Here is a 26,656-nt window from a genome sequence, read left to right on the forward strand (position 1 = left end):
AGGTCTATAAACTGTAATATGTCTGACCACATTTGACGGTCGTATCTTCCCAGGATTGCCAGGGAATTCGCTGCTCTGACCGTGGTGGCCTCCATAGTCTAAAATGTCTTGCCAATTGACTCTAACCGCCGCCCCTCCCTATCCGGGGGCGCAGTCAAAGGTGAAGACTGATTCCTGGACCTTCGCTGAGCTGCCTGGGATATCACGGAGTCCGGCTTAGAGTGACTAACCAAGCAGGCTGGTGAGTTATCTGGTGCCTTGTATTTCTTTTCGAGCCTTGGTAGCACGGCTGGTATTGAAGACGGGCTCTGCATGACCTTAAGCCCTTCTTCCCAAAAAGTCAACAATAGGTATTGCTCTCACTGACTTTCTAGTGTCCTCCTTGAAATCATAGAGGAAACAGTCTGACTGCTTGGATGTTATTGGCAGTTGAAATCTTTTTGCTGCTCTCTCCTTTACACTGTGGAAACCACCAATGTCTTGCGGTGGAGAGTCGACCGGTGGTGGCGTAGAAGGGGATGGTGTCTGAATCTGATATTCATCCCATTCCAGGATCAGCAAGTCCGAGTCTTGTATTTCGCCTTCCTCTTGTTCGTCATCCGACGAAGGTGGATCAATATCCTGGCTAGATGACGGGACTGGGATGTGTCCCATAGAATCCGAGGGCTGATTGGGAGTGCTCAGCGGTGTGGGCGGAGGTTGCACCGGAGTAGTCGAGCCAGGTGGAGGAAATCTAGTATAATAATCTTGCATCATGTGCTGAAGGTTGGCAATCAAGGAGACAGGCATCTGGATAGTTAGTTCCTGTTGCAACTCCTGAGGTTGTGTGACTCTGCCCCTGTTGTGCTAAATAGAGTTGTTCACTCTAATCATCATCATCATCTTCCTCCTGACATTTAATGTGCAAGTCTGGAGGGCTACGTGCCACCGGGAAAAGCCCGTCATCGACCTCTTCCTCATCATCAGCAAACAGATGTTGTGGGGTTGCTGGCGACAAGTTACTAGGTGATGTATGAGAAGGCAAAAGGTGAGTAGATTTACTTCTTATTTGCAAAATCCTTAGAGGCAAGAAAGGAGATCCTCCATATTGTTTGTTTTCAGACTCAGAAATTTGAGCCGTCGACGGGGCTCTCGTCGACGGTGCTGTCGTCGATGTAGCTGCCGTCGATGGTGTTGTCGTTGACAGTGCGGGCCTCAACTGAGCCGTTGTCGACGGAGCTGGCATCATCGGAGAGGTCATCGACAGCAAAGTAGATCAATGCAGCAGTCAGTGGAATCATCGACGATGAGCTTTGCAGCTTACTCGTTGATGTTGACGGTGTGTGTATCAACGACAGACCTCACTTTCCTTGTTGATGGTCTCTTTGAATTCTTGATGGTCTGAGCAGGTTAGGGACCTTATTTAAACTCACCGACGTTATGGTAGAAGCGGACAACGGCGAAGAAGTCATAATCATTGGCGACGACTGAGCTGTGAATGTGGCTGTCGCTGTAGCTGATGAAGCAAATCCTGTCGTCGACGATGCGGCCATCGACGGTGCCGTCGACGGTGTGGAAATCTTGGATGTTGACGGTGTTAGGGAACTTGAAGATTTTTTGAACTTCTTTGATGTGGTAGCTGGAGTAGATGGCTCAGAACGAACCTTACCACCATGTTCCCTGGAAGTTGAGGGATGTTCCTCAGCTCTCTCCTTGAACACATGCAGCTTCTTGGCAGACTTACTGGTTTGGGGGGGGGGGGGGGGGAGAGGAGCTCTCCACAGACCTCTTCCTTTTTCTTGAGGCCACTGAAGCATCACTGTCCTCCTCCTCAGACAAAGACTCTCTGGACTTCCACTTTTGTAGCCAAAGCAAGAGCCTGGCTTCTGTCTCTGAGAGTCTTACTGGGAAATGTTCTGCAGATCTTGCAATCCTTCACTTTATGTTCAGGATGGAGACAGTAGATACAGGCCTTGTGAGGGTCTTCACAATGAAGCCTTAATTTCACACAGGTACTGCAAGGTCTAAATAAATCTTTTTTAGCTGCAGACATGATAGAGAAAGAACTACAGCCAAGCTAGGAATAAAAAAGCTGAATAATGTCACCTGAAGAGAAAGTAAACTGAGCAGAGCTCCGGGAGACTCCCTTACACACGACGTACGGTAGAAAATCTGAGAGACTGAGCCTCTGTGCTGAGGGTTCTAAAGGGGTGGTCTCGCCTGATTGGCTGAACTTTGGGCCTTTCCTAATGAAGCTAATAAGCTAGGAAAGTGGATGTATTTTTGCCACTGACTACAATGAAAATAAATAAATAAATGAAAAGAGAAAAAAGTAAATTTATTTTTTTACTGCTTTCTATGTACCGTGGGACTCCCTCTTCGACGACGGGGAATGATTGAAGCATGTGAATTTATGAAAGATACCCCAATACTGGAGAACTTGTCCTTCTGATAGATACTTGTACTGACAGATCCCTATCCACACTACGGATATCAAAGCTGTACCTACTCTAAGTGGAGGGTCTGTGGAGTGGACTAAGAAAAAAATAAATCCTGCAGAAACAAACCACTGAAACAGCCTTTCCAGTAGATCTGATTGTCAAAGCAGTAGTGCTTCATAAACGGGTGCACCATTGTCCATGTTGCAGCCTGGCAGATATCAAGGACAGGCACTCCACATACCAAAACAGTGGCAGCAGTCTGTGTCCTGATGGAATGGCCTCTCTGACTTTCCAGACCTGCTTTTTGTCCAGCATGTAGCAGGTCTTGATGCAGAGGACTATCTATCTTGACAAAGCTCTCTTTTGCATGACCTTCCCTTTCTTGACCCGGCAGAACCCCGCAAAAAGCTGATCATCCACATGGTGTTCCTTGGTATAATCAATGTAAAAAGCTTAAAGCCCTTTTATGGTCTAGCCAATGAAGCATCTCCTCCACTTTCGAGGGGTGACGAGAGGCGAAAAAAGCTAGCAGAGTTATGGGGTGCCCAACATGGAAGGGAGTTACTACTTAAGCCAAAAAGTCTGCCTGAATCCTCACAACCATATTATGTAGTTTGAGGCGGATGCTACGCCTTGCCTGGAGTTCACTCATGTGACAAGCTGAAGTAATTGCAAAGAGGAAGACAGTCCAGAGATTCATAAGACTCTGAGCAGCTGAGCTTCAGTTTTAAGGGCATACACATGAGCAACGTCAAGACCAAGTTAATTTAACACCTATGGTATCACAAACTATTTGGGAGAGAACAAGTATGTCAACCCCTAAATTAACCGCACAACAGCATGTGATTTAAACAATAACAGTTGATCCGATAAATGAAAAAAGGCCCAAAAAATAATATTTTAAAGTGCCTAATGCAAGGCCTTTCTTGGCTAAAGGCAGAATGAAAAATAGAACATTCAACAGTGTGGCTTATAAAGGGACTTCACACCAGAGCACAAACTTGCATCAGTACCAAGTCTAAATGGACTTCATCAAAGGGTGCCTGGCAGAAAGGATGACAGATCATGCGCAGCAAACTGCTACCACTGAAACACCACGCATAGACACATAGGTTGCAAAGTTTCACGTGAAGAACCATGCCCTTACAGACGGATGCTCAAGGCCAAAAAATCTGAGGACCACATTACTCCCCGCCTAGTCCAGAGCCACTAAGATGACTTGGGCCCAGTCGTTCCTGATCACTTACGAAGCTTGGACAAGGACAGGCAGGGGCAGTACTGCCCTTTAGGCAGAGATCTCCCTGTGATACATTTTAAGGGGAAGTAAACGTTTATTGCACATAAAAACAATTACTGAAAATAATATTGTTAAATATTAATGTACAGTAATGCTACATACCTATTAGATGTGAAACAAAATAAAAATGCTCTACAGTACTATTAATTTTTAATTAAAATGTTAGTTTAAATAACTAAATTAAATTAAACTAAATTAAACTAAATATTTAAAAAAAAAGTAAAATGTATCTATTAAGTATTAAACTTACAGTTACGCATACATTTCATTTAAATTATTTTTTAAACAAATGAGTTACATTATGAAAACGCTATTACATCTTTCTATCATAAAATAAATGCATAATTATATTGTTTAATTTCGACTTGAGGGATATGGTCCTTGCGGCCCTTAAGGTTCGAGGAGGGGGGCCCAGCGGCCCTCTCCCTTTTTCAATTGAATTTGTCCCAGTGTGATGGGGTCCTAAGGACCTTATGAGGCTCAGGGAGGGGGGACCACGCATCAACTCCACTTAATATGTATTGCTTGGAACGTAGGGCACAAGTTACTGTTAACAGCGGTAACTGTAACTGGTGAATTACTACTTTAACCTTTTGTTTTTTCAGTGAGAATACATATACACACACAATATATCCTTTCAGGCTTGGAGTACTGCATAAATTATACAGTAAAGGAAGCAGGGAACTCTGCAGTTCCATCTAAAGGTTGAGAACTACCCAGAGTTCCCCACTTCCTCTTTTGGTTAATCTATGCTGCATTCTAAGCCCAAAAAAGCTTTGTCTTAACTTCATTGGATGCTACTTTGAGTCTGGACAGGCTATACTTCTCTGAAGGTGAGACAAGAGTGAAACACTTGCGTGAGGTTGCTTTTATTCATCCCAGGTTGGGGGGGGTGTAGGGGAGGGGGAGATGGTATTTTACTAATCCAAAGTTATTGTACTGTGCTTATAGTGATAAAATGTTTTTATGACTGTACTAGCTAACCTTATGCCTAAAGACTGTGCTGTAAAAATGGCAAAAGGTGTTGTCATTTTCTAGCTCAACATGGCTGGCACTGTGCTAATCCTATGCTTAAGGACTCTGCTAGAAAAAAGACATTTGAGGTAAGAAGATTCAGAGTGTCAGTAGTTTGCAGAGTGCTCCATATAAGGAAGCTGCTCTCCACATAAAACGTGGAACCCACCCAGAGTTCCCTGCTTATACACATTATTTGTAGATTTAAAAAGTAGGAATAATTTAACATTCTTTTTTACGAGGTTCCAGTTTAAGTTGTTATTATTATTATTTTTTAATGGGAGGGAGCTACGGTAGCAGTAGTTGGCCATGTGTTGTGCTGGACTTAACTGCACTTTTTTGACAGTAGTCACTTTACACTTTAAAAGCTGGCTTTACCTCCAATTTCAGGGGGCAAGGAAATCCAAGTGTACACTATTGAGTACATGTACATGTGTAAATAGTAAATAGAGAAAAGCAGTAAAGTTACCTAGAAGTGCAAGAGTAAACCTACACATGTAGCTTTATTAACAACGAAATTAACTTTTGTGAAAAGGCCCCACGGCCTGTATGTATGCATATGAAGTAACTGTATAGGGCAAACCTAGCCAAAAGGTCGTGGAGCAATACAGAGGATGAAAGACAACAATAGGTTAAAGAGAGATCGGTGTGGGGGTTGGGTATAAATGAATTCAGAACCTGACACTATGCAAGAATCTTTTTCAGCCCTGAATGGCACACTGACGCTACTTGCAAACTCTATATAGGTGAACTTGGATAGTAAGGGAAGAATGCAGGTAACATCAATGATTTAAGAAAGGACTAGCAACAACCTCAATACACCAAATGAAAATGAAGTTTCTGACTAAAGCAGAAATAAAATATGTATGTGCACCTGAAGAAAAAAGAATTGAAAATTTGCAACAAGTTATGTCCAAACATACGTCTACTGAACTTGAAACCTCATTGGAGGATCTTCACAGGGATTTTTTTTAAAGATGCTTCAATTAAAAATCACTATGCCCGTCAAGCCTGAAAACAGCAGCAGACCAAATCATCATGCTGATTCTTAGGAATTGTAATACAAAAGTCCTAGCAGCTGTTCATCGCATGGACAAGTTGGTGATGGGAATTTGCTTTGTTCAATGTTTCTTTAAGAAGAGAACTAGAACCATGCCTCTTTGAATATTTCTGCAACATTATGGGACATGTCAAGCAGGAGATCTTACATGCCTCCAATGTGAAGAGTGGACTGGATCCCAGAAGAGTTACTCATACATGGCATGGGGAGCCAGTGAATACAAACTGAGGACTATCAATAGGTGACAAGCAATGCAAAATTGTGCTTTGTAATATGTGTGGAATAGAGGGCAACAGTAACCTGTAGCTCTTACTGATCTTAATGATACATTTTCTTTTTGACCATCTTGATCTTTGTGGATTGTTTATTTTAAAATCTAATGAAGCTGAACTGTCAAAAAAGATAACCGAGTCTGTATACATAAATTATAAGCTGAAGGAAATGTGAACTTTAAATAGAAGGAAATGGGAGCTGAAAGAGATAAATTCAACAATGGCTGGAAACACAAACTGTTTTTAGAAAACCTTAATAGAGGAAAATGTTGCAGTCAGAAAGAATACATTTGTACCAGGAAAAGAAAAAAATAGGTGCAGAATCTTTAAAAAATAAATTAGATTTGCATTCCAGTTAGAAACCAGCATTAGAACAGTCTGTTATATTTTATATTACCACTTCTGGGTAAGAATATTACTTAAAATTAGTCAAGTTCTAAAATTATCACAACTCAAACCCCAACACCTAATGCTAAAAGATACTCAAAGTATTTGTGTGAAAAGAAACATACTGCCCAATTAAAGCTTCTCTAAAGTGCATGTGATCCAATTCTCTCTCAGGGAATTTAATTCAGTCAGTATATGAGGCGTTATGAGCAACAGCAAATAATGTTAACCTGGAAATAAACATCTCAATTATTTCAAAGTTTAGAAACCTAATGATGATGCTATGAATCACAAATTAAAATCCATACCTGGTTGTAACATGTAAATAAGGTTAACAAAGGGCCACTTGTCATCCATAGCTCAGTTTTCATTGCCCAAGTTTTTAATTAGCAAATCAAAGTGTTCTGTATGTTTTGGGTCTTGTTTATCTCAAGTGAGTCAACTGAACAAGACTTTCAGAGAACCATGATTTCTAGAAAGAATACTGTGATAAAGAACCCCTGATCGCAAGAATCGTCTGGTAACCTTACATATTAAAACACAGCTCATGAACCTTAAAAGTGATTTCGACATATGGTCCTTTTAAGGCAGGGAACTATTTGAAGACGTAACACAACATTTGAAGAAGCAGATGTTGCCAACAGGATAAGCCTGAGAAAAAAAAGAAAAAAAAAGGTAAAATCCAAAGTTAAACCATACTTGAAAGTAAAATATACTCACTTCTGACTTGTTTATCAATTTGTTTCATGGGTTCAAGCCAAGTCTGATGAAGAAACAGAGAAATGTCAATATCGATATAGGACACAGGTTTAAGACTTACTGTGCATAGAGCAGTATGGAGTGTTTTTTTCCTAATACAGAGCTATTGCCACAAATTATGCATATGCTGAATAGTCTTGGACAGTTTCCTTGAGCATTTGTGCACCTCGGCTTTAAAATGAGACCAACATTCTTTGACATACCACAGGTGTGGTGAGGTTCTGGTGTCAACTGAAATGATTATACACCTTAGCATTTACACTCTGTGGAGAACACACAAAAGGAAATAGCAGTATAAGACACTGGTTTGAGAGTCACTGTGCACTGAGCACTATTAAGTTTTTTTTGTCCAAACTGAGGTATTGCCCCAGCCGCCATCATGGAAATAGAAGTTATTAAGTAAAGAAACGTTAACAAAAGCTACCCCAGCACAAGCTTAAACCACTTTGTTGTGGATGTGTACACAAAGAAAACTGACCATGCACTGGATCACAAACACTGCATTCTTGCCTCTGTGAAGCACCAGCCAGCCACTCACAAAGTGTGCAACATCATTAAATGTTCTCTAGAGAGTCTAAAGGCTAAGTGTGTAATTACTTCAAGTGGTACCGGGACCTCACAATACAAGCAATACCTTAGAGAGTTTTGGTCTCAGTCTACAGGTGAGGTACACATATGTTCAAGTTAACACTGTCCAGGACTGTTCAGCATGTGCGAAGTTCGGCTGCTCCAGACACTGCACATTAATAAGGTGCAGCAACAGCTATCACATACTCAGCTTGCCAGGATCTTCGGGTCCAAAGCATAGACGTTTCTACTGTTAATAATTGACTAAGAATACAATTGCTCTACTGACTAAATCAGGGAGTGTTAACTGATACGGGAATGTCTTCTAAAAGGAGGTCTGCCATCTATTACAATCTGGCAGCACTGAGCAGAACATGGTGGAACTGTTTCCGTAATCTATAATCTGGACTTGTTGCTAAAAAAGTAGCATAAAACTAAAAATTATACCCTGTGCATCATTACAGACTGCCCCTGCTTCACGCTTTCCTCATTGTGGTCTAAAGGCGTTGTGGAAGGCCTAAAGGTATCAAACGGTAAACGTGTATTTATAGGGCACTGTTCGAGAGTTATAATATGGACTGCCTGCTCTGGTGATGGGCACGTGGTGAACTTTATAAGCAATGCACGTAGACAAAGAGCATCACTATTTCTTACTTACCCAGTATGACTGCTTGCTCTGGACCTCGATACCAAAGTAATCTGTTTCAATTAAGTTGAGATGTTTGAAAACCTCAGTCAACAATATTTGGCCTTGGCACTTTAACTGGAAAGAAGAAGAAAATACAGTAAGTATCTGAACACTTTTCAAAAACTGGGAACCATGAGTTACAAGTGTGTTTTTTTTTTTGCAAAGTGTTGTCTACACCTCTATTAGATGGCTATTACAATGCACAATCAATCCATCAGAAAATTAGAAACGCTTATGAAACTGTGACTGTGATGTGAGTGACAGACAAGGTATATTATAGTGCATTCTGTATATTATTAGCCTTGGAGAATATTTACGCTCACAGAGAATGATCTAGTTGTTGGCCTTTTGTGGGGCGAGCAGGTAGGGCAGAGTTTCCAAAACGTCTTCAATCTCTCCAACAAGGCAGAAGACAATTTAGATGATCAAAAAAAAAAAAAAAAAAAACATACTTAAAATGTTAGTTTGATGAATATGCGCATTTAACAGTCTGTCTGGCGTGTGAAAACATTAAAACTGGACACATCGCAGGTAACCTGTAGACCACCTTGTTATTTGATGAAGGAATGATTTTAATAAAGCTGGGAAAGGTACAAACAAGATAGAACAAAGCTAAGTTTACAAAAGTCTTTGTTCTTGTGATGAAAGAGAAGCATATACAGATCAACGAACGAAACCAGATCACGTTACTTATAAATTATGTGAAATAAGGCCTGGGAGTACCACTAATGCAACCACTAACCACCCTTCTCCAGCTGATTGAGGTATTTAAATATTTGCAGTTGGTGCTGCAGTTTCCTTTGTGCTTCCCTGACAAGTTGGAGTCATAGAAGGAAAAAAAAAAAAAAAAAAAAACTTGCTGTTGCTGTAAGTGAGCACCCAGTTCGGGACGCAGGGCCATTAAGGGGAGGGTGTATAACTGCTGAGATCTCACAGTGAAGGGAGAAACAGAGGTTTGACAGCTCTCTCCAACACCTGACTCCTGGACAACACTGGAAAGAACCAGCAGGTTGCATGTAAGCCTGGAAAACGAGCTGACAGAGTGGGCAGCTCGCAAGTGTCGAAGTTCTAGTCACTAATCCTTGGTGGTCAGCCCTGCATAAGGCAGGCAAGGGGTGTGTGGCGCAGGACATGTTTTGGTCCTGGTTGCTACAAAGATTCAGAGAAGCTGCTGAGAAGAACAGCTCTTATAGAGGCCCTGTGGCAAAGGAGGACCAGCAGAAAGGGCAGGAGAGTGGTACTGGAAAAGCATCAGCAACACAGAGCAGCTTGCAGCATTGAGGTCACGGTGGGATCCAGGAAACCAGCACTACTTGGGGTGCATCACTGGACCTGCTATGTAGTAGGAGGACATCAGCTGTTGATGAGTAGAGTAATGCATGACACTGGTGAAACAAAGGCATATGCATGATATAGCATCGGCTGGAAGGAGTATTTTTGGGAACAAGTGGCGCCAGTGGAAGCCTGGCTGCCTGAAACTGCTCAGTTGGGACATAGTTAGGCTAAAGATCTGAACAGGCAAGGTTCGATCCAGGATTTCAGAAAATATAGAGAGACTAGTTTTTTCTTTTAAGAAAGCCAAGCAGTGGAGATCATGCATGTCCGTATCTTGAATTTGCCCACAACATATAGTGGACATCTGAATTTATTTGGCTATTGGTTCCTTCATCTTTTAAATAATTGGGTGCAGTCTACGAGCCTTATGTCAAGAGTTGAAAGTTTCTAGAGAAGGAGCTCACATTCTTCCAATATTGGTCTGGGCTCAACGGCCTTCACAGCACACAGTGACAGTCAACAGCCAGGAGGATGGCAGAAGTGCAGGCTTGGGCAAATACCATGGACCTTGAGGTGGACCAGCTTACTGAAGTGTTGAGAGCCGTGGAGATAGTGCATGGAAAGGATAGCTCTTTCTGCATCTAGGCTAACCCTCCTGGCAGCAGGTTTGACCAAAAAAAACTACAATGTAAGACTAGAGTGAATGATGACCTTAGCAATGTTTAGGTAATTCTTGAGGTGCATCCAGGTGGCCCACAGCCTAAGCTCTGGGACACTCACAAAGAACACTACTCTAATTGATCTCTTCCCGACTGTTATGGCCTTTCACATTCGGGCTAAGGAGCTGTGAAACAATAAAGTACATTTTGGCCCGATAATTATGCTGTGCTACAGCTGCTGAATGCCACAACATCCAGTTGTAAACTCATTCTGCACTTGCTGAGAAACCTATTGAGGCTACAGCTGTAGGTAAACTTCGAGATGCCGGATCGATATATTGCAGAGGAGGACTATAAGCCAGCTGATCGTCTGTCCTGCTTTCAATGGCACAGATTTGGAGAACTGACCTGGAGGCAGATCGAGAATTGACAAAATTCCCAGTGGAATAGTAGGCAATGATCGGAGAGCGGTCAGTGTGTTTGTTGAACATGTGCTGGCCCCAGACTAGGATAAAATAGAAGCTCTATGTGAATCCAAATAAGTTGTGATCTACCTCCCTCCTGCCATACCTTGCCAATGTATTAGAAAACTACTCTTTAACCATCTCCAACGATTCAGTAAAGCTAGCAACCACCTCCAGCAGTTGTAGTCAGCGTTCAGAGAGGGCCACAGGATGAGGATGGTAATAACATGAATGCTGGATGTCCTCAGATGCAGCATGGACCATGCAGCCTGGACAACTGAAGATACGGACTCCTTAGTTTTACTTGATCTATCAGTGGAATTCAATACAATCATTCCATCTTCCGTTCCAAACTAGAAAACCTGGGCTGTGATCACCAATCACTACACTGGTTCGAGTCATTCCTCTTCTCCTATATTAAAACCATTTTTCTTCCACCCTTCAAATCTGAAGCTAATTTGACTTATTGTGTTGTTCATTAGGGCTCCATATAATCACCACTGCCTTTTAACATCTATCTGGTCCCATTGCACAACTTCTACACTTAATAGGTAAAAGATTTTTATATTAACGCAGACGATATAGTTAGGTTTCAAACTTCAGCATTTAAATAGTTGAGAAACTGATTTTGCACTGCAAAGATACAACCTGGCTTAGCTCCTTACAATTGTCCGCCACCTGATAGTTACATGTTTTTGAGCTAAATCCTTAAAAAAAAAAAAAAATGGAAGTATTGATCACAAGAGACGAGGTGCATAATCTACATCCAACCAACTGCCTTTGACTCTTTTCATAGTCTGCTAAAGTGGTACACAACTTGGGAGTTTGATCGACTCAGAAGTCGCTCTGGAACAGCAAGTATCAACATACTTGTTACCTAAAACTACTGGGAAATATCTTGTCCTTTAATGACAATAACTACCATACACCTGTAGTCTTGGCGCTAATTTAATCTTCTCTAGCCTACAATAACATTTGCTACATGGGTCTCCCATGCATTCCTTTCAAAGCGACTTCAGTTACTCTGAAAAGCTGTTGCTCAACTTATACCTGGTACTTCCCATCTAGATCATATTTCTCCCTTTCTTACATTTCTGCAGTGGTTACTCATAAAGATAAGAGTCCTTTTTAAGGTGAAGGTGGTCACATACTGCGAAATCTGTGACTCTTCCCTCCTGTAGCTGTCTTCTAAATTCAGACTCTGGACTTCTGCAAGATCTCCTCGGACCCATGGACCGATCCTGCTAACTATTTAAAAAAACTCCAACTAAGACAAAGTGTGGAGCAAAACCCCTAACAACCTTCACTTCTGCCCTGCCAGTCTTGCGCAGAATTTTAAAGAACTATCTTTTTAACCTGGGGGTGTAATGCTTGCTTACACTTTTTACTCCTTTTTCCAAACTTGGTACAGTGCCAAAAAGCTTTAGTGGTCATTTGCTAAATAAATAAAAAAAAACCTTGAGGACACTTCCAATCTGCCGGCAGAATTTCAGGCATTCATGGGTCGAGGCTACATTAACAAATTATGGTCATGTGCACCAGTGGCATATTCTACCAACCTGGGAGTTCTTGAAGAACCTACAAAGGGACATTATCTGAGAGCAGCAATGAAAGGTTGGGGTAAGCTGGGCTGGCTGGTTACCAGCTACCATCAACTTCAGGTTATTAGTATCACTCTTGCAGCATTGCTAAGAATATGCACATTGGATCACAAGACAGTACTTTTCGGGGTGGCAATTGCACCAGCGTCCTTTGACAGAGTAAAGAAGCTAGTATCACCATCTAAAACATTCCACCCTGAGGGTGGACTAAGCTAGGTGAAGCCCCACAGGTAAGCAGTTACATGGCTGAGGAAATCCTAAGTCCAATAAGGCTGGGAAAATAACAATAGGCAGGCTGGTTTGCCTGAATGATTCCAAATGCTGTTCAGTCTGCCTCCTTGCTTGTTTGTGCACAAAAGGCCTGCAGCGGGTATTTCTTGGTTTGTTTAAGAGGATTTATTTTATTTGCCTAGATTCCAGTTTCATGTAGTCATGAGAATGGCCCTGGGTGGGCTGGTGCTGCAGCTACAGGATTTTGGAATACATTCCTTCCTTCCACATTGGGGCAGCTTAAACAGCAGACAAGATAGACTGGTGGAGTCAAAGCACTATTTTGGAGAGATTCCTTGGTAAACAGATTTTGGGGGTCGTGCTCCATCTTATTTCTCTTTCTTTTCTTTCAATAGGTCATCAAAAGCATGAAGTATTGGTTGTTTAAGTGGTCAGGAACACACTTATCACAGGGTTCAGCAGAGAAAGCTCGCCTTGCAAAGTGGGTTTGGCCGGGTCCTAGCGCTGACATCAAGGTTCACTGATTTGAGTGATGGGGAGAGGAAATGGGCACAGCCAGTCCCAGCCCCAAGGGTGAATAACCTGTTGGAATCTAGAGTTTCCCAGCAACATACCATACCAGTTATCCACCTGCGTTGGTTGGGGGGTGTAATGATCTCACAGAACTGGGGATGAAGTGTTTGTTGAGTGAAATGAGACAATCATTTGGAAACATTGTCTCATCTGGTGGGATCCACTGAGATATGGTCTTAAATAATACTGAAGTTAGCAACAGCAAAGAGGTTTTGCAGGCAAATGGGATAGGGGAATGTTGAACATGGACTGTTCAGACCTGGGGAACTATGTTAACAATAGGGTACCCCTTTTGGAGGTGAGCACAAACGATTCCTCCTAAACAATGCAGGAGCCATTTGATGGGAGCATATGGGTAGTTGGGATGGAACTCTAGAGCTGGGTTCAGCCGCAGAGGGTCATTAATTCCTCTAAGTGGAGTGGAAGGGGACAACCAGAACCAGTAAAGCCCGAAAGAAGGGGAGTTTCCATGCCCGTTGGTCCTTGCGATGTCAAACTGCAGGGAGAGGAGGCCAAAAGGGTATCACACCAAAGAGCATACTCTCAACATCCTCGCTCATGTCTCACAGAAGTGGCAATGGGATGCATGAATAGTCCAAGCTTTCCAACTGTTCTGATGTAAGGCTACATGTGGGGAGATAAGCCTAACTGAGGAATTCAATGTTTCTGGTGCAGAACCTCAGTCAGGGTCTGCCACAGCAGCCTCATCCTCTCAACGACTGTCTGGACCAGGCCACTCTCCTTGCCTTTCTCCCAGTGGCAACACCTGGGATATGGGTTCACCGCCCTCACTCAGAACACTGCCTGATAGGCACTGTAGTGATGTTCACCACAGCCTCATCTGAAATACGGGTTTGCTGACTTCACTCGGCACACAGGCTTTAGGCCGATTGGCATATCAGTTAAAGTCACAGCATTCCACCTGCCATATGTGGTCACCAACTTTCCTCTGAACATGGATTATGGCCCGACTGGTCAGAGATGCAATCACCAGGATCTCCCACTGGACTTCCCTCCTTCTAGTAATATCCTCTTCTGCACAGGTGGCACTGGTCTTAGCAAGAAACCAGGAACTGGTGCTTGAGGCTCCAGAGGCAGGTGGTCTTCTATTCCCTTGGTGATGTCCGCTTACCCAGGAGGGAGACTGGCATACTTTAGCCTCCAGTCCTGGTCACAGGCTGAAGTCTTGCGGAGCTACTCTTCCTCACATAGCCTGATTGGCTGTTCGACTGCTCATAAATTTGGACGCATTGAACACCACTTCTTATAGTCCATTTCATGACACCAAATGCGATTTGAGTTATTAAGTCTTTGAATTTTATGTTCGTGGTCTGCTTCCTTTTGAAGTCCTCTCCCCCTCTGCCACGCCTTTTCTCCAAGAAGCAGTCTGTCACAGCAGGAGCGAATCCAAATCTGACAGACCCACAAAACAGGCCATGGGAGTCACTAGAGGTTCACACTTGGATGTTAGCCACACTGTTTTGTGTATCAAAAGGTGGCTCCAAGGTCTCAGCCATACTCTCTATGATTTTATTCTCAGCCCCCTTTCCTTTGTGACCCCTCTCTGAATTAAAGCACACCTTTTGAAGTATACTGAAGAGTTGGCCTCTCCCTTCCTCCAGGGTGTCCCACCCAGCTCACAAGATTGAAGTAATCCACAAATCCAGTCCTGGGTCTCCCACAACGGAACCCACATTCTTCCATATAGTGTACCATTCACAGGCACACATACATTCAGCACATGCATATAATATATACACAAAGCACTGCATACTAACCTGATGTTGGCCAAGGATGAGTTAAGCACACAGTAGCAGAGCTTTATATAAGTGAGCCTGTAGGCCTCACTCCAGTGATGCAGGTAAAAAGCCCATTCACTTCTGTTGATCACTACACAGTATGTTGCCACCACTGCCATTGTGCTACTCAACTCAGAGTAAAGGCAGTAGGCTTTCCCACTACGAGGGTAGCACATGGGCGCCTCTCCTAGTCCAAAAAGACCACAATCTTTAGGACAGGCCTATTCTATGTTGCACATGCATGATCAGTGCTCGCCCATGACAACACAAATCTCACCAGGGATGCAGACATCATTGCAGTACGGGGTGCTCAAGCAGGGGTACCGGTCCATCACCATGCAAGGCACTTTTCCATCCCAACAACTGGCTTGACATATTTTGTTTCAATTGGATTACAAACAAGAACTATTATTTCAATGTGTAACACACTGATTTAACTCTTCCAGCAGCAAAGGGTGTGGTCTCTGTTAATTCTAAGCTGGTTGCTGTATGTGGCGGTATTGAAGGAGGCTGAGGGCTTAAGAGCCACAAATCCTGCGGATTGTATGCATGATTCAGGCAGCTTCAGTGCAGCATAAGCAATGATGAACTCCTCCCCCTATAACTCACTAGTTCAAACATTTTGGATATCATCCCCTCTCAGACTTATGCAGCTTGTTACAGGTCTCAGTCAACCACAGTTACTATCTCTACCCTTTTCCAGTAATGCCTACCCCGCAAACGTGCACATAAAATACCTACAGACCACAGCATTCCAACCCAAAAACACTAGTGAACAGAGGGTGTATGCATGATGTCCTTTATCAACTGCCCTAAAACACAGAAAAGTACCAAAAAAATTAACATGATTGTAAATGTGTTGTCTAATTCTTCCAGCAAATGTACAATCCAATCAAGGGGTAACTAAGATAAATATTTTTAAACTTCCTTTTTCTCTTTCTCTGGTTCAAAGTTTGATTTCAGAACCCAAAACTGACAGATTGTGCCTACCACTTGCAACCACCATCACAACTTAAGCACTGGCAATACGTTTGGTTCCATAATTAACCCAATATGATAAATGGTCCTCTGAATTATGTTGCATTTCTCAAAACTTTTGATGTATGTACCACCTTACAGAAATGCAGAGCCAGCATCAATGTGCTTTACCTTTTGGTTACTTCGTTCCCTACATTTATCCCCCACTCCATCACCAGTTATAAAAGGTTATCAGGACTAGTGTTCCTTCACTCCTCATACTGTCACCTACAGATATCCACCGTCACCAAACTCCCTCTACAAGCTAAACATGTGTCCATTATATCTTTCTCTTCCTGTTTTTATTAATTCACTACCCAAGGCGACTTTGTTTTTTCTCCTCCTCACTGTTGGCACTACTACTCTCTGCCCTGATCAGCCTTTGTTAATTTTTTTTAACTTTTTACTGTGCACCATTTATTTAGTATTTTTTCTCCTCCCACATCTGCTTCCTGATCACTTAGCAGTAACCAATGAACAGCTGCTTCCAGATATAGCGTTGCCCCAAAAAACATTCTCAAGCCTTCCCAAGTAATTAGTATTGCAAACCCTTATGATTTAGGAATTTTACAATGTTTTCCTGTTGTCGACACTGGATTCAGTAATATTTGCAGGCTTTTGTAATCACAATTCTCGTTTTCTTTTTTTTTCTTTCCTTTTTTACTTCAGATTGTGTTACGGTAAAAAGTGTGAATGCCGCCAAACACACAACCTTTATATTCCAGTATTTAATGGCAGCAAGAATATCAATACGAGCCCATCAGCCAGCATCCTGCATACACCTTTTCTCGCACAAACCATCTCCTTGCCAGTTGGCTGTACAAATAGTTTCTTCTGTGAGATGCTGGAAGGCTGGAAACATTATAATGCAAGAAAGTTCTACCCCAGAGACAACACATGATATATACAAACATATCGCTAAAATATACAAAGCTAACGCTACCTCAGGATACAACTCACCTTATTAACACACAAAAGGCAAAAAGTATAACATAAAATATAGTTGAAGAGAAACTACAGAAAATAAAAATAAGAAAACTATAAACAAAGTTAAAGCGAAAATACAGGATACTACATATAATACTCGTGCAAGTAACTATGTATCTTTGTCATGCAACCACATCTGGTAATGATGTGTTCTTTATTATCGACTCCATCAGTACATGGAATTTCGTCTATATCAGAAGAATCAGGCAAACAGTTCAACCTATTTCTTTGTACAGAATGATCACACCATCCATTGTACAACACGGGTAACACCAAGGAATCTTCATGAACTGACAATCTCATCTTGAAAGATTTATAAAAGTCATCAAGAACAAATAAATTCCTTATTGCCCACCATCCGCTAACTTAACAGAAGTGTACCACTTTAACAACTTGAAATGGACCATCAAATTGAAAGTGGACTTGAGACTTCTTTGATTTTAATGTTTTATACATAACTCAACATCCCACATAAACCTTTCTTTTCCCCAAGTGTTTTTGTCAAAGTAGCATTTCGTTTTGTTCGGAGTCTTTCCAACATTAGCTTTTATTTCCTCCAGATCACATTCTTTATTTTCACTTTTTTTCTTCCTTCTTTGCAGAAGATTTATCAACCAACCATCCGGGAACTAATCCAGTACTAGACTTTCTACCTTTTAATAAAGTAAAAGGAGGAACACCAGTCGCCCTATAAGGAGCATTATGATATGCCCATTCTTTATTTCTAACGAAATCTTGCACATCTTTACCACATGTAAGAGCAGTCTGTATATCCTTCTTAAGCAACCTATGTACCCTTTTACCTGCTCCACTAGACTGTACAGAGCCACAGTATAACGAGCAATACCTATATCCTTCAAAAAAAGTCTACGTTCTGTCTAAGTTGTAAACCATTATCAATTATGATTTCATGGGGATAACACTCAAGAGAAAAAAAATACATTAGTGCTAATTTTGCGAACAAAATCGCAATGAACCTATTTGGAAAAATCATCCACCATTACAATTAGATACCTAAGTTATTCAGGTAATGCAACAACTGGTCCTGCAAAATCTAAAGTGGCTCATTTTCCATTTTTTATTAAATAACAAGGATTCTTCACATGTACTGTATATTTTAAACCTTAGTTGAGCCAATATGGTTGAATATATTTCAATCAAGACCGTGACCAAAGGGGATTGAAATTTCAGGCTGCCCAGCATCTGCTTGCTCTCTTCTTGGGGCAACAAAACTGAGATCAAGAGAGAAGAGATAGCTGACGGCAGTGTGAGACATTGCAAAGGCTGCTTTAGGGGAGAAGGACTCCTCTCCCTTCTGCCTCTTCATTGTCTGTGTGACCTGCTTACCTTGGCCATAAGAAGGCCTTGTCACCTGGATGGAAGCGGTTTTCTGGACCACTTTGGAATCTGGTGCTTTTCTCTTGCTGAAGAAAAACAGTTTTGGATGCCTGCTAGGCAAGTTTGCCAGGTGGAAATTCTGAACCCAGACTGGCTATCTAATTTGATTATGACCCAAAAAAGAAGAAAATAGAAAGTATCAACTAACTTTTAAAACAACCAATTTTAAGACACAAGTTGAAGTACGGAAAATGGCAAAATAAGCCAGCTCCCTGGCCTCTATGCTCGTAGAGGTTGGGCAGCGAACATGCACAATTAAAAGGCAACGGTCGAGGTGAGAGGCTGGTACAGGAGGAGATGTCAGGTGGCAATAGAATCTGGAAGACTTGGAGAACAGGCTTCACTATAATAATATGCATGTTTTAAGGGTGTAATAGGGCACAGTAACAGACTATGCCAGAGGATTTTTTGCCCGACTATTACAAAATGTATTTAAAGGGCTTGCACATTGAATTCTGGAATGCCTCTCTAAAGAGTGCATCGCTTCAGCTTTCAGATGCCATAAGGCCAACAGCTCAGAGAACACCCTCAAGCTATTTTCATTTAAGTAGTTAACTTTCTATGACGGGAGATAGTTTACAACCCTATTAAGCCGGTTTCAATAGTTGATGTTGGATTACTTGTGAAACTGAATTTTGTTATACTACTCACTAATACTGTTAGCACTTTACATCAAATGGTACCTCCTCTTCAAATAGGCATGATCTGGTTTACGTGCAGGAGAACAGCCAACTAAATATTCTTAGTGGTAATCATGCCTTTTGTGCTCTTCCGAGGTTAAGGTGTTTAAATTGAAGTATTCATGGACAACAAAATGAACTTCTGATGTGGACATCAGAATAATGTTTTTTTATGTACTCGATGTGCATTTCAAACCATATTAGCTCAACATGCTAGAAAAGCTCTTTCTACTTTTTTTACTTCATGCATTTAAAGCAATATTTGTCCATCACACAAAGATCTTATCATGCGGACCCTGAGAGTCCAGTGTCAGGAAGCTATCTTTTCTCCTAGCAGCTTTCACTTAAAAAGCCAAGTGGATGTTAATTTCACTTGCTCGACAGGAGTGGGCACACAAGCAGGTGTGGTTGTTTTAGGTGGGTAGGTTTGGGACACAAGAGAAAAGGGAAAGGCAGCTAATATAGGTAAAAAATATTGTTTTTTAGGTCCTGGATTAGAAGAAGTGTAAATGGCAAGTAAAAAGAGTATGAGCCGCTTTGGAATTTAACATTGAAGGCTAATAGCATGAACTGTACAAATAAAAGGAGAGAGATTCAAGAGTGATTTTTACAGCTTGCTGCAATCATTGTATGCCTTGAATGGATCCAGGTTTAATTTCAGAAATAAGCAATTGTAAAACAACTAGGATACCAGATTGTTGCAGCTACCACTCAGAGTGGCTCTGTGTTGAATGTAGTAATATTAATTCAAGGGAAATACGTGGCTAAGTCAGCAACACAAGGTTGATGCTATGGAATGTTGGGCCACTGCTCCTCTAACCAAGCTGCAACCTTTATACACAATTTACTAAGTCTACAGTCTAAATGTTGCAGGGGTGTGGAATTTAACAAAATATCTACTTGTCCAAGGGACAGGTTGTTTTATAAATCTACTTGCCCTGAAAAGAAAAACTATTTGTCTCTTTGGTGCCATGAAGTGCAGCGACAAATTATGGCAGCAATCTCTTTATGAAAGATCTCTGATAATAGCCTCTCTGAATATGCCAAGTCTAATACTGTAGTATGGCTTGAATACTAGCAATTTCAAACCCTACTATAGCAATTTCCATATTTTGCCACCTTTCCACAGATCTACATACTGGGGCTGGAGGAAGCAGAAAGCAATAATTCCAGGGCTGGAATGCCTTTGACTCTGTGCAAACCTACAACACTGCATGTTTTAAGGATTTTCACCGGCTCTACTTTAATCGTTCCATACTGAGAAAGGATGGCAATTTACTCCTAACAAGGGCAGAAATAGAAGTTCTTCCAGGGTTGGGAAGAAGGCGGTTGGAGGAGAACTGAACCTGTTAACATGCAACAGATTTTCACATGAGCAAATCTACACATGCATATTTGCGCATGCTAAAATACAACTCACAAATATGTTCTAGGAGTACAATGGCAGCAATCTCTTTATGAAAGATCTCTGATAATAGCCTCTCTGAATATGCCAAGTCTATTACTATAGTATGGCTTGAATACTAGCAATTTCAAACCCTACTATAGCAATTTCGATATTTTGCCACCTTTCCACAGATCTACATACTGGGGCTGGAGGAAGCAGAAAGCAATAATTCCAGGGCTGGAATGCCTTTGTCTCTGTGCAAACCTACAACACTGCATGTTTTAAGGATTTTCACCGGCTCTACTTTAATCTTTTCCATACTGAGAAAGGATGGCAATTTACTCCTAACAAGGGCAGAAATAGAAGTTCTTCCAGGGTTGGGAAGAAGGCGGTTGGAGGAGAACTGAACCTGTTAACATGCAACAGATATTCACATGAGCAAATCTACACATGCATATTTGCGCATGCTAAAATACAACTCACAAATATGTTCTAGGAGTACAATTTCCTGGTCTACTTCTGTAAATTCTTGTGAACTCATGAAAGCTACTAATGTAATGACATACTTCATGGGTGCACTTTTGGACTTTAAGAATTGTGCCCCTAATTAGGTGTGGCGTTAACCAAGACATATTGCTTTTATTAAAATTATATTTTTCTATCTATCCATTTATCGGCTGGCTTTACTGTGAGTGATAGCATTCTGCTCCCCCACAGCTCCAGGAACTACTGTGTCTAAGTGTTCATTTTGAGACCAAATTTTACTTGCGTTTTGCCAATGTTTGTTACAAAAGTGAAGGCCGGGCAGATCCCAAAACAATAAAGTGTTACAAAAGCCATGTCAAAACAAGACACACATTGACAAAACTAAAAGACTGACCAGCAATGTTGGCTCGGATGGTTTTGCCAGTGCTTGTTTATTTTCGTGTTTCCCATAACCTTGTTGAAAAAGTTTACACTGATTTTCCATTAGGAATATTTTTTTGAAATGCTAGCATGCATCAATGCATTTTACTAAATTATGCTTCAAAGAAATAGTACCTAAAATCTCACATTAATTTAGCAAAAGTGTTTTTCATACTTGCATTTGTTTTTCTGAACACTTTATTTTGAAAGCAAAGATTATCAATCTTGCTTACAAGTCTCTGCAAACATTCGCATCTAATCAGAGCATTCTGGGAGCATTATATGTATCCTCGTATTGTTAAACTTTTCAAACTTGTGGATGCACATTTTTTTTTTTTACTGGAACCACTGTCAGTGACCTTGACAATGTGACCTTGCAGAGATTATTTACAGCACTTACCCTAGTAATAAAGGCTTTGCAATAACGAACCATAAATACAAATGCAAACAGAATTAACATATGGACACAAATATTACCCCAACTGCAGATAGTTTTCTTCCATGTGAACTATCAGCCAAAGGGTTTGTGCTGCAGGGTGGTTGGGCCAACTTTTCCCAAGAGCAAAATAAACATGAAAACTTGTTGTCCTTGAATCCAAACAAGATGTCCGAATCATCGGGCTAAAGCAATTCCACATCCTTGATGTTGACAACCCAGATACGTTTTAACAACTGCTTATGGAGATGGGACAGCAAGGACCTTTTGTGTTTTGTGACACAGACCTACGGCTGAAACCTTGACAACTCTAGTCTGGTTAATAACTCCAGCAAGGGTAGCGGTATGTTCAGCCAGCTATTTTTCACATCATCGAGTCCTTCCACCAGAAAGGTCGCTGAACTTCATTTAAGGATGATACTGCAAGCTATACTTATTATCTTCACCCACATGGACATTTTTCTTTATTAATGCAAATATATCCTAAGATTATATTAGATAATAATCTGGTTTCAGCAGACTTGGTTGTCTATCTATATCAGAGAAACCAAAGTACAGCCAAACCCACTATTCACCACTAATCACTAAAAAAAACCTACAACTTAGGACTCTCTAACGCTACCCTGACCCTCAAGAAAATGCAACTACAATATTAATCCAAAACCCTAAATCTCCCTTCACAGCACTAAACCAATAGCACTCCCAAAAAAGACAACCCTAAACCCCAAACAAATGTACGCTCAAGCACAATCCACTAAAACAACCTAAAAGCCTACAACTCTCCCTCAACTCTAACCGACCTTATACAACTGTAAACAATTAAAAAGATTACCCCCCCCCCAAGCACTCCCCACCATTAACCCTGACAGATCACTTTAATACATTACAGTACATGGTATATGTAAAGCACTGAACCTTCCTTCAATGCAATTTACCCCAGTGTAGAAATAAATGCATTGCTTAGCCTTTATTATTACAACTTAAGCAGTTTTGGTTGTTTTACAGTGGATTCATACCTATGAAAAGGAGCTGACCCCTGACGAGGAGTACAGGAAAAAAGGCTCAGCAAAATTAAGGGTGCAGAAAAACATCTACAGGGGAGAGCACAAAGAAGCATCCAGAATCTTTCATCCCACCTATCCAGGACCACCTTAAGGCATTAACATTTGTTCCTAATGGTTGAATGCGTACATGAAACATTTCGAGCTTCTTAGTGTGGTGAGACCACGTCTCCTTGCCTTCTCTAGCCCATTCCTTGACTTTTGATTGCGGACGCCTCCACCACATACATACTTGTGTTTCTCAGGTGGAGGTAGATTTATAGGTAGTTGTCAATTTCCACCTTTACTATTCCCTGACTGCGACTTAGGTAATTAACTAGAGTAGAGACTTTTGTCTTATTGAAATTCTTCCATGTGCTTCCTCCACAAGGATGTCCAAATTAACACATAGGATAAAGAATGGAAAAAAGCACTAGCAAAGCAAAGTACTGGTTTACCAGTCTGGCACTGAAGTGCAGTTCTTTTTTGGCAAACTTTGATCAGGAGAAAATAGTGTCACTCACAGAGCAAAAAAGCCAGTGGATGAAGCAGGCTAATCCACTGCTTCATGCTGCTTGCGGGGGTGGGAGGAAGCAAAATGTGAATGGCAGATGAAAGGAACAATGGACAAAGAGCGCTGCCCTAAAGTCACTCTATGTTTGCATCTTTTATTTATATTTTGTATTACACTAGTCTGGAATAATGTTGTCACTATGGGAGACCTAAAAAGAACGGAGTACAGCTGAACCAGCAGAGGTAAGGGAGGAAAGCAGAAAAAAAACTCATCCGTATCTGCTATTCTAAATGCTTAATATCACTGAAGAGATAATGTAGGCGATTAGCCGGACTCTTCTGATAAAACCAGGAAAGCTATGTAGGAAAAAGCAATGCAGGTAGGTGTGTACGAAATCTTAAAAGGTATTTGTGTTGTCTTTAGCTATTGTTCAGGTCTAGGTGGCAAGGCTGTGCTAACCTGCTTAAACTACCACGAACCATTACATCTCAAAATCTTTTATGACAAGGTCCGTTTTGTGACTTTTAATGATAGTCGAAAAAACTGAAATTCACAATTAAGGACCCATCAGTTTAGGCAGCGTCATTCCCTTGCTTACACACTAAAGCAGACATTGCTGCAAATTTCAGACACCAAAGTTGAGAAGGACAAAGATCATCGATGAATAACCAACAAAAGTACCTGGACGAAGTCCTTATTGAGAATAGATGTCACAAAATATTGCAGGGAGAAAAAATATTCAAGGAGAGATTTAGTGCCAACGTTCCTCTGAATACGTCTGTGTACTGCGATAAATATAAGTGAAATTACCCAAAACCGGAAGAGGCACCTCAAGGAGAAACCTTGAGTTCATGGTTCGATCACCACGTGGATAAGGCAATGCTTTGTAAGTTCTGAAAATTCTGCATACACAGCACTTGCCTGCAGAAAAAGACCACAATACATTTGTATACTTTAAAGTATGCCACGTCAGTATTTTTCAAGTAGAAATTCACAAGCAGCTGGACTGGTTCAGGGTGGAGCTGCGTGTAGATTTCTCCCGAGGTTACACAAACTACGCAACAGTTATGAAGCAAATTACTACAGGAGAGGATTTAAAAATAAAGTCTGTAAACGGTCCACACATAAAAACCAGTTGACAAAGCTTGTGGTGAGCTTGTTGTGGTAAACTATAGCCGATCTGCGCTTCTTACAGTCACATAAGCATTTTAAAAACCAGTTGGCTATTTCAAGCCATGCATCTGGAAATACTTCACCACACCCCACAGCTTCGGAGATTAAAATTAGACCGAATACAAACAGCTCATATGAGATCGGCCTACTGATTCAGCTAAGTCTGTGAAAGCAGAAGCCTGGAACTCCAAACCCAAATGTTCCATATGATGGCCAAAACACTGAAGCCACGTTATCTGGTTTAGCTCATCTATCAGAGCAAAGCGTAACGTGGCGCAATATAAATAAACCCCCTTCATGGTTAGGGTACGCAAGGGGTATATATCAAAATACGAAACCACAGAAGTCCTTTCGATCTGAGAATCTGGAGATACTGCTATATAAAATGTTACAAAAAAACATGTTAACGATAGCAACATGTTTATGTACTTCTGAAAAAAATATTTAAAACTATTCCCGTTAGGAGAAACGCACATTACCGCACATTCAATGGCAAAAACAGTTTATGCTCTAGTAGGTCAGATGTGAAGTCTAGTTGCTAAACAGAATTTTAATCGTACCTGAACATAAGGTGTGATCGTGGGTAATCAGTTTATCTACCAGTGATTCAGCTGCCGGTATGTAGAACTGGTCTAAAACGGCGGCTCTTAACCTTTTGATTTCGATGGCCCACCCACTGAATCACCACTAGAAGCTGGGGACCCCTGTCTAAACAATTTCTAAGATGTGAAGATAAAAAAAAATAAACAAAACTTTTTTTTTTTAAAAATGTTAATGGGAAGGTTGGAGCTTTTCAGAATGTGCGTTTATTTTTAAGGGACAAAGCAATATGCTAGGCCTCTTTTTGCTCCTAACATTAGTGAGTGCTAGTGCTTCAACTGAGGCCGCTAATTGTCCATATTACTTTTTGTTGTTCTTTAGCCTCATCCTTACAAACAGCTCGAGAACCACTTCGTTTTCAGCGTCCAGTTTCAGATTCCTTCACATTTACAGAGTGTTTTCTTTTTTCTTTTAAATGTGTCTATACTTTATCAATCTACTAATATTTCCTAGACTGTCACGGACCCACCTAAGTGGGCTTTGCATGGCATGTGGACTACAGGTTAAGAATAATTGGTCTGAAACTTAGTACAAAAAGCTATGCTGTTAAAAAAAATATATATATATAATATATATATGGAAAATGTCACTTACCCAGTGTACATCTGTTCGTGGCATGAGACGCTGCAGATTCACATGCTGTGCACATCCCGCCATCTAGTGTTGGGCTTGGAGTGTTACAAGTTGTTTTTCTTCGAAGAAGTCTTTTCGAGTCACGAGATCGAGGAACTCCTCCCCTTTCGGCTCCATTGCGCATGGGAATTGACTCCATCTTAGATTGTTTTCCCCGCAGAGGGTGAGATAGGAGTTGCGTATATAGTAATAGTGCCCATGCAATGGAGTAAGTATGTATGTACATAATGTGACTAAAAGTGATATATTTACAAATGTACAAGTTGAATTTTTTGTCAACTTCGAACGGCTACTGGCTCCCGGGGAGGTGGGAGGGCGCATGTGAATCTGCAGCGTCTCATGCCACGAACAGATGTACACTGGGTAAGTGACATTTTCTGTTTGATGGCATGTATAGCTGCAGATAAACATGCTGTGCATAGACTAGTAAGCAGTTAACTCCCCCAAAGCGGTGGTTTAGCCTGTAAGGGTTGAAGTTGTTTGAAATAATGTTCTTAATACTGCTTGTCCTACTGTGGCTTGTTGTGTTGTTAACACATCCACGCAGTAATGCTTGGTAAATGTATGAGGCGTAGACCATGTGGCTGCCTTACAGATTTCAGTCATTGGTATGTTTCCTAGAAAAGCCATGGTGGCACCTTTCTTTCTAGTGGAGTGTGCCTTTGGTGTAATAGGCAGTTCTCTTTTTGCTTTTATATAACAGGTTTGAATACATTTAACTATCCATCTGGCAATGCCTTGTTTGGATATTGGATTCCCTGTATGAGGTTTTTGGAAAGCAACAAACAATTGTTTTGTTTTGCAAATTTGTTTGGTTCT

At 41.2% G+C, this 26,656-nt stretch overlaps 1 protein-coding gene across 3 annotated transcripts in view; it reads right to left on the reverse strand.

The window, feature by feature from the left end:
• Positions 1 to 26,656, reverse strand: part of FARP2 (FERM, ARH/RhoGEF and pleckstrin domain protein 2) — a 1,575,889-nt gene that overhangs the window by 1,306,285 nt on the left and 242,948 nt on the right. For all 3 annotated transcript variants that reach the window (XM_069213633.1, XM_069213634.1, XM_069213632.1), the window contains exons 3-4: positions 8,435 to 8,539; positions 7,171 to 7,213 (exon numbers count right to left, since the gene is read on the reverse strand). In XM_069213633.1, the coding sequence (XP_069069734.1) occupies positions 7,171 to 7,213; positions 8,435 to 8,539 (148 nt within the window). The remainder of the gene's footprint in view (positions 1 to 7,170; positions 7,214 to 8,434; positions 8,540 to 26,656) is intronic.

The sequence above is a fragment of the Pleurodeles waltl genome, chromosome 11, assembly GCF_031143425.1.
Source record: "Pleurodeles waltl isolate 20211129_DDA chromosome 11, aPleWal1.hap1.20221129, whole genome shotgun sequence".
In the NCBI taxonomy this organism is placed as follows: domain Eukaryota; kingdom Metazoa; phylum Chordata; class Amphibia; order Caudata; family Salamandridae; genus Pleurodeles; species Pleurodeles waltl.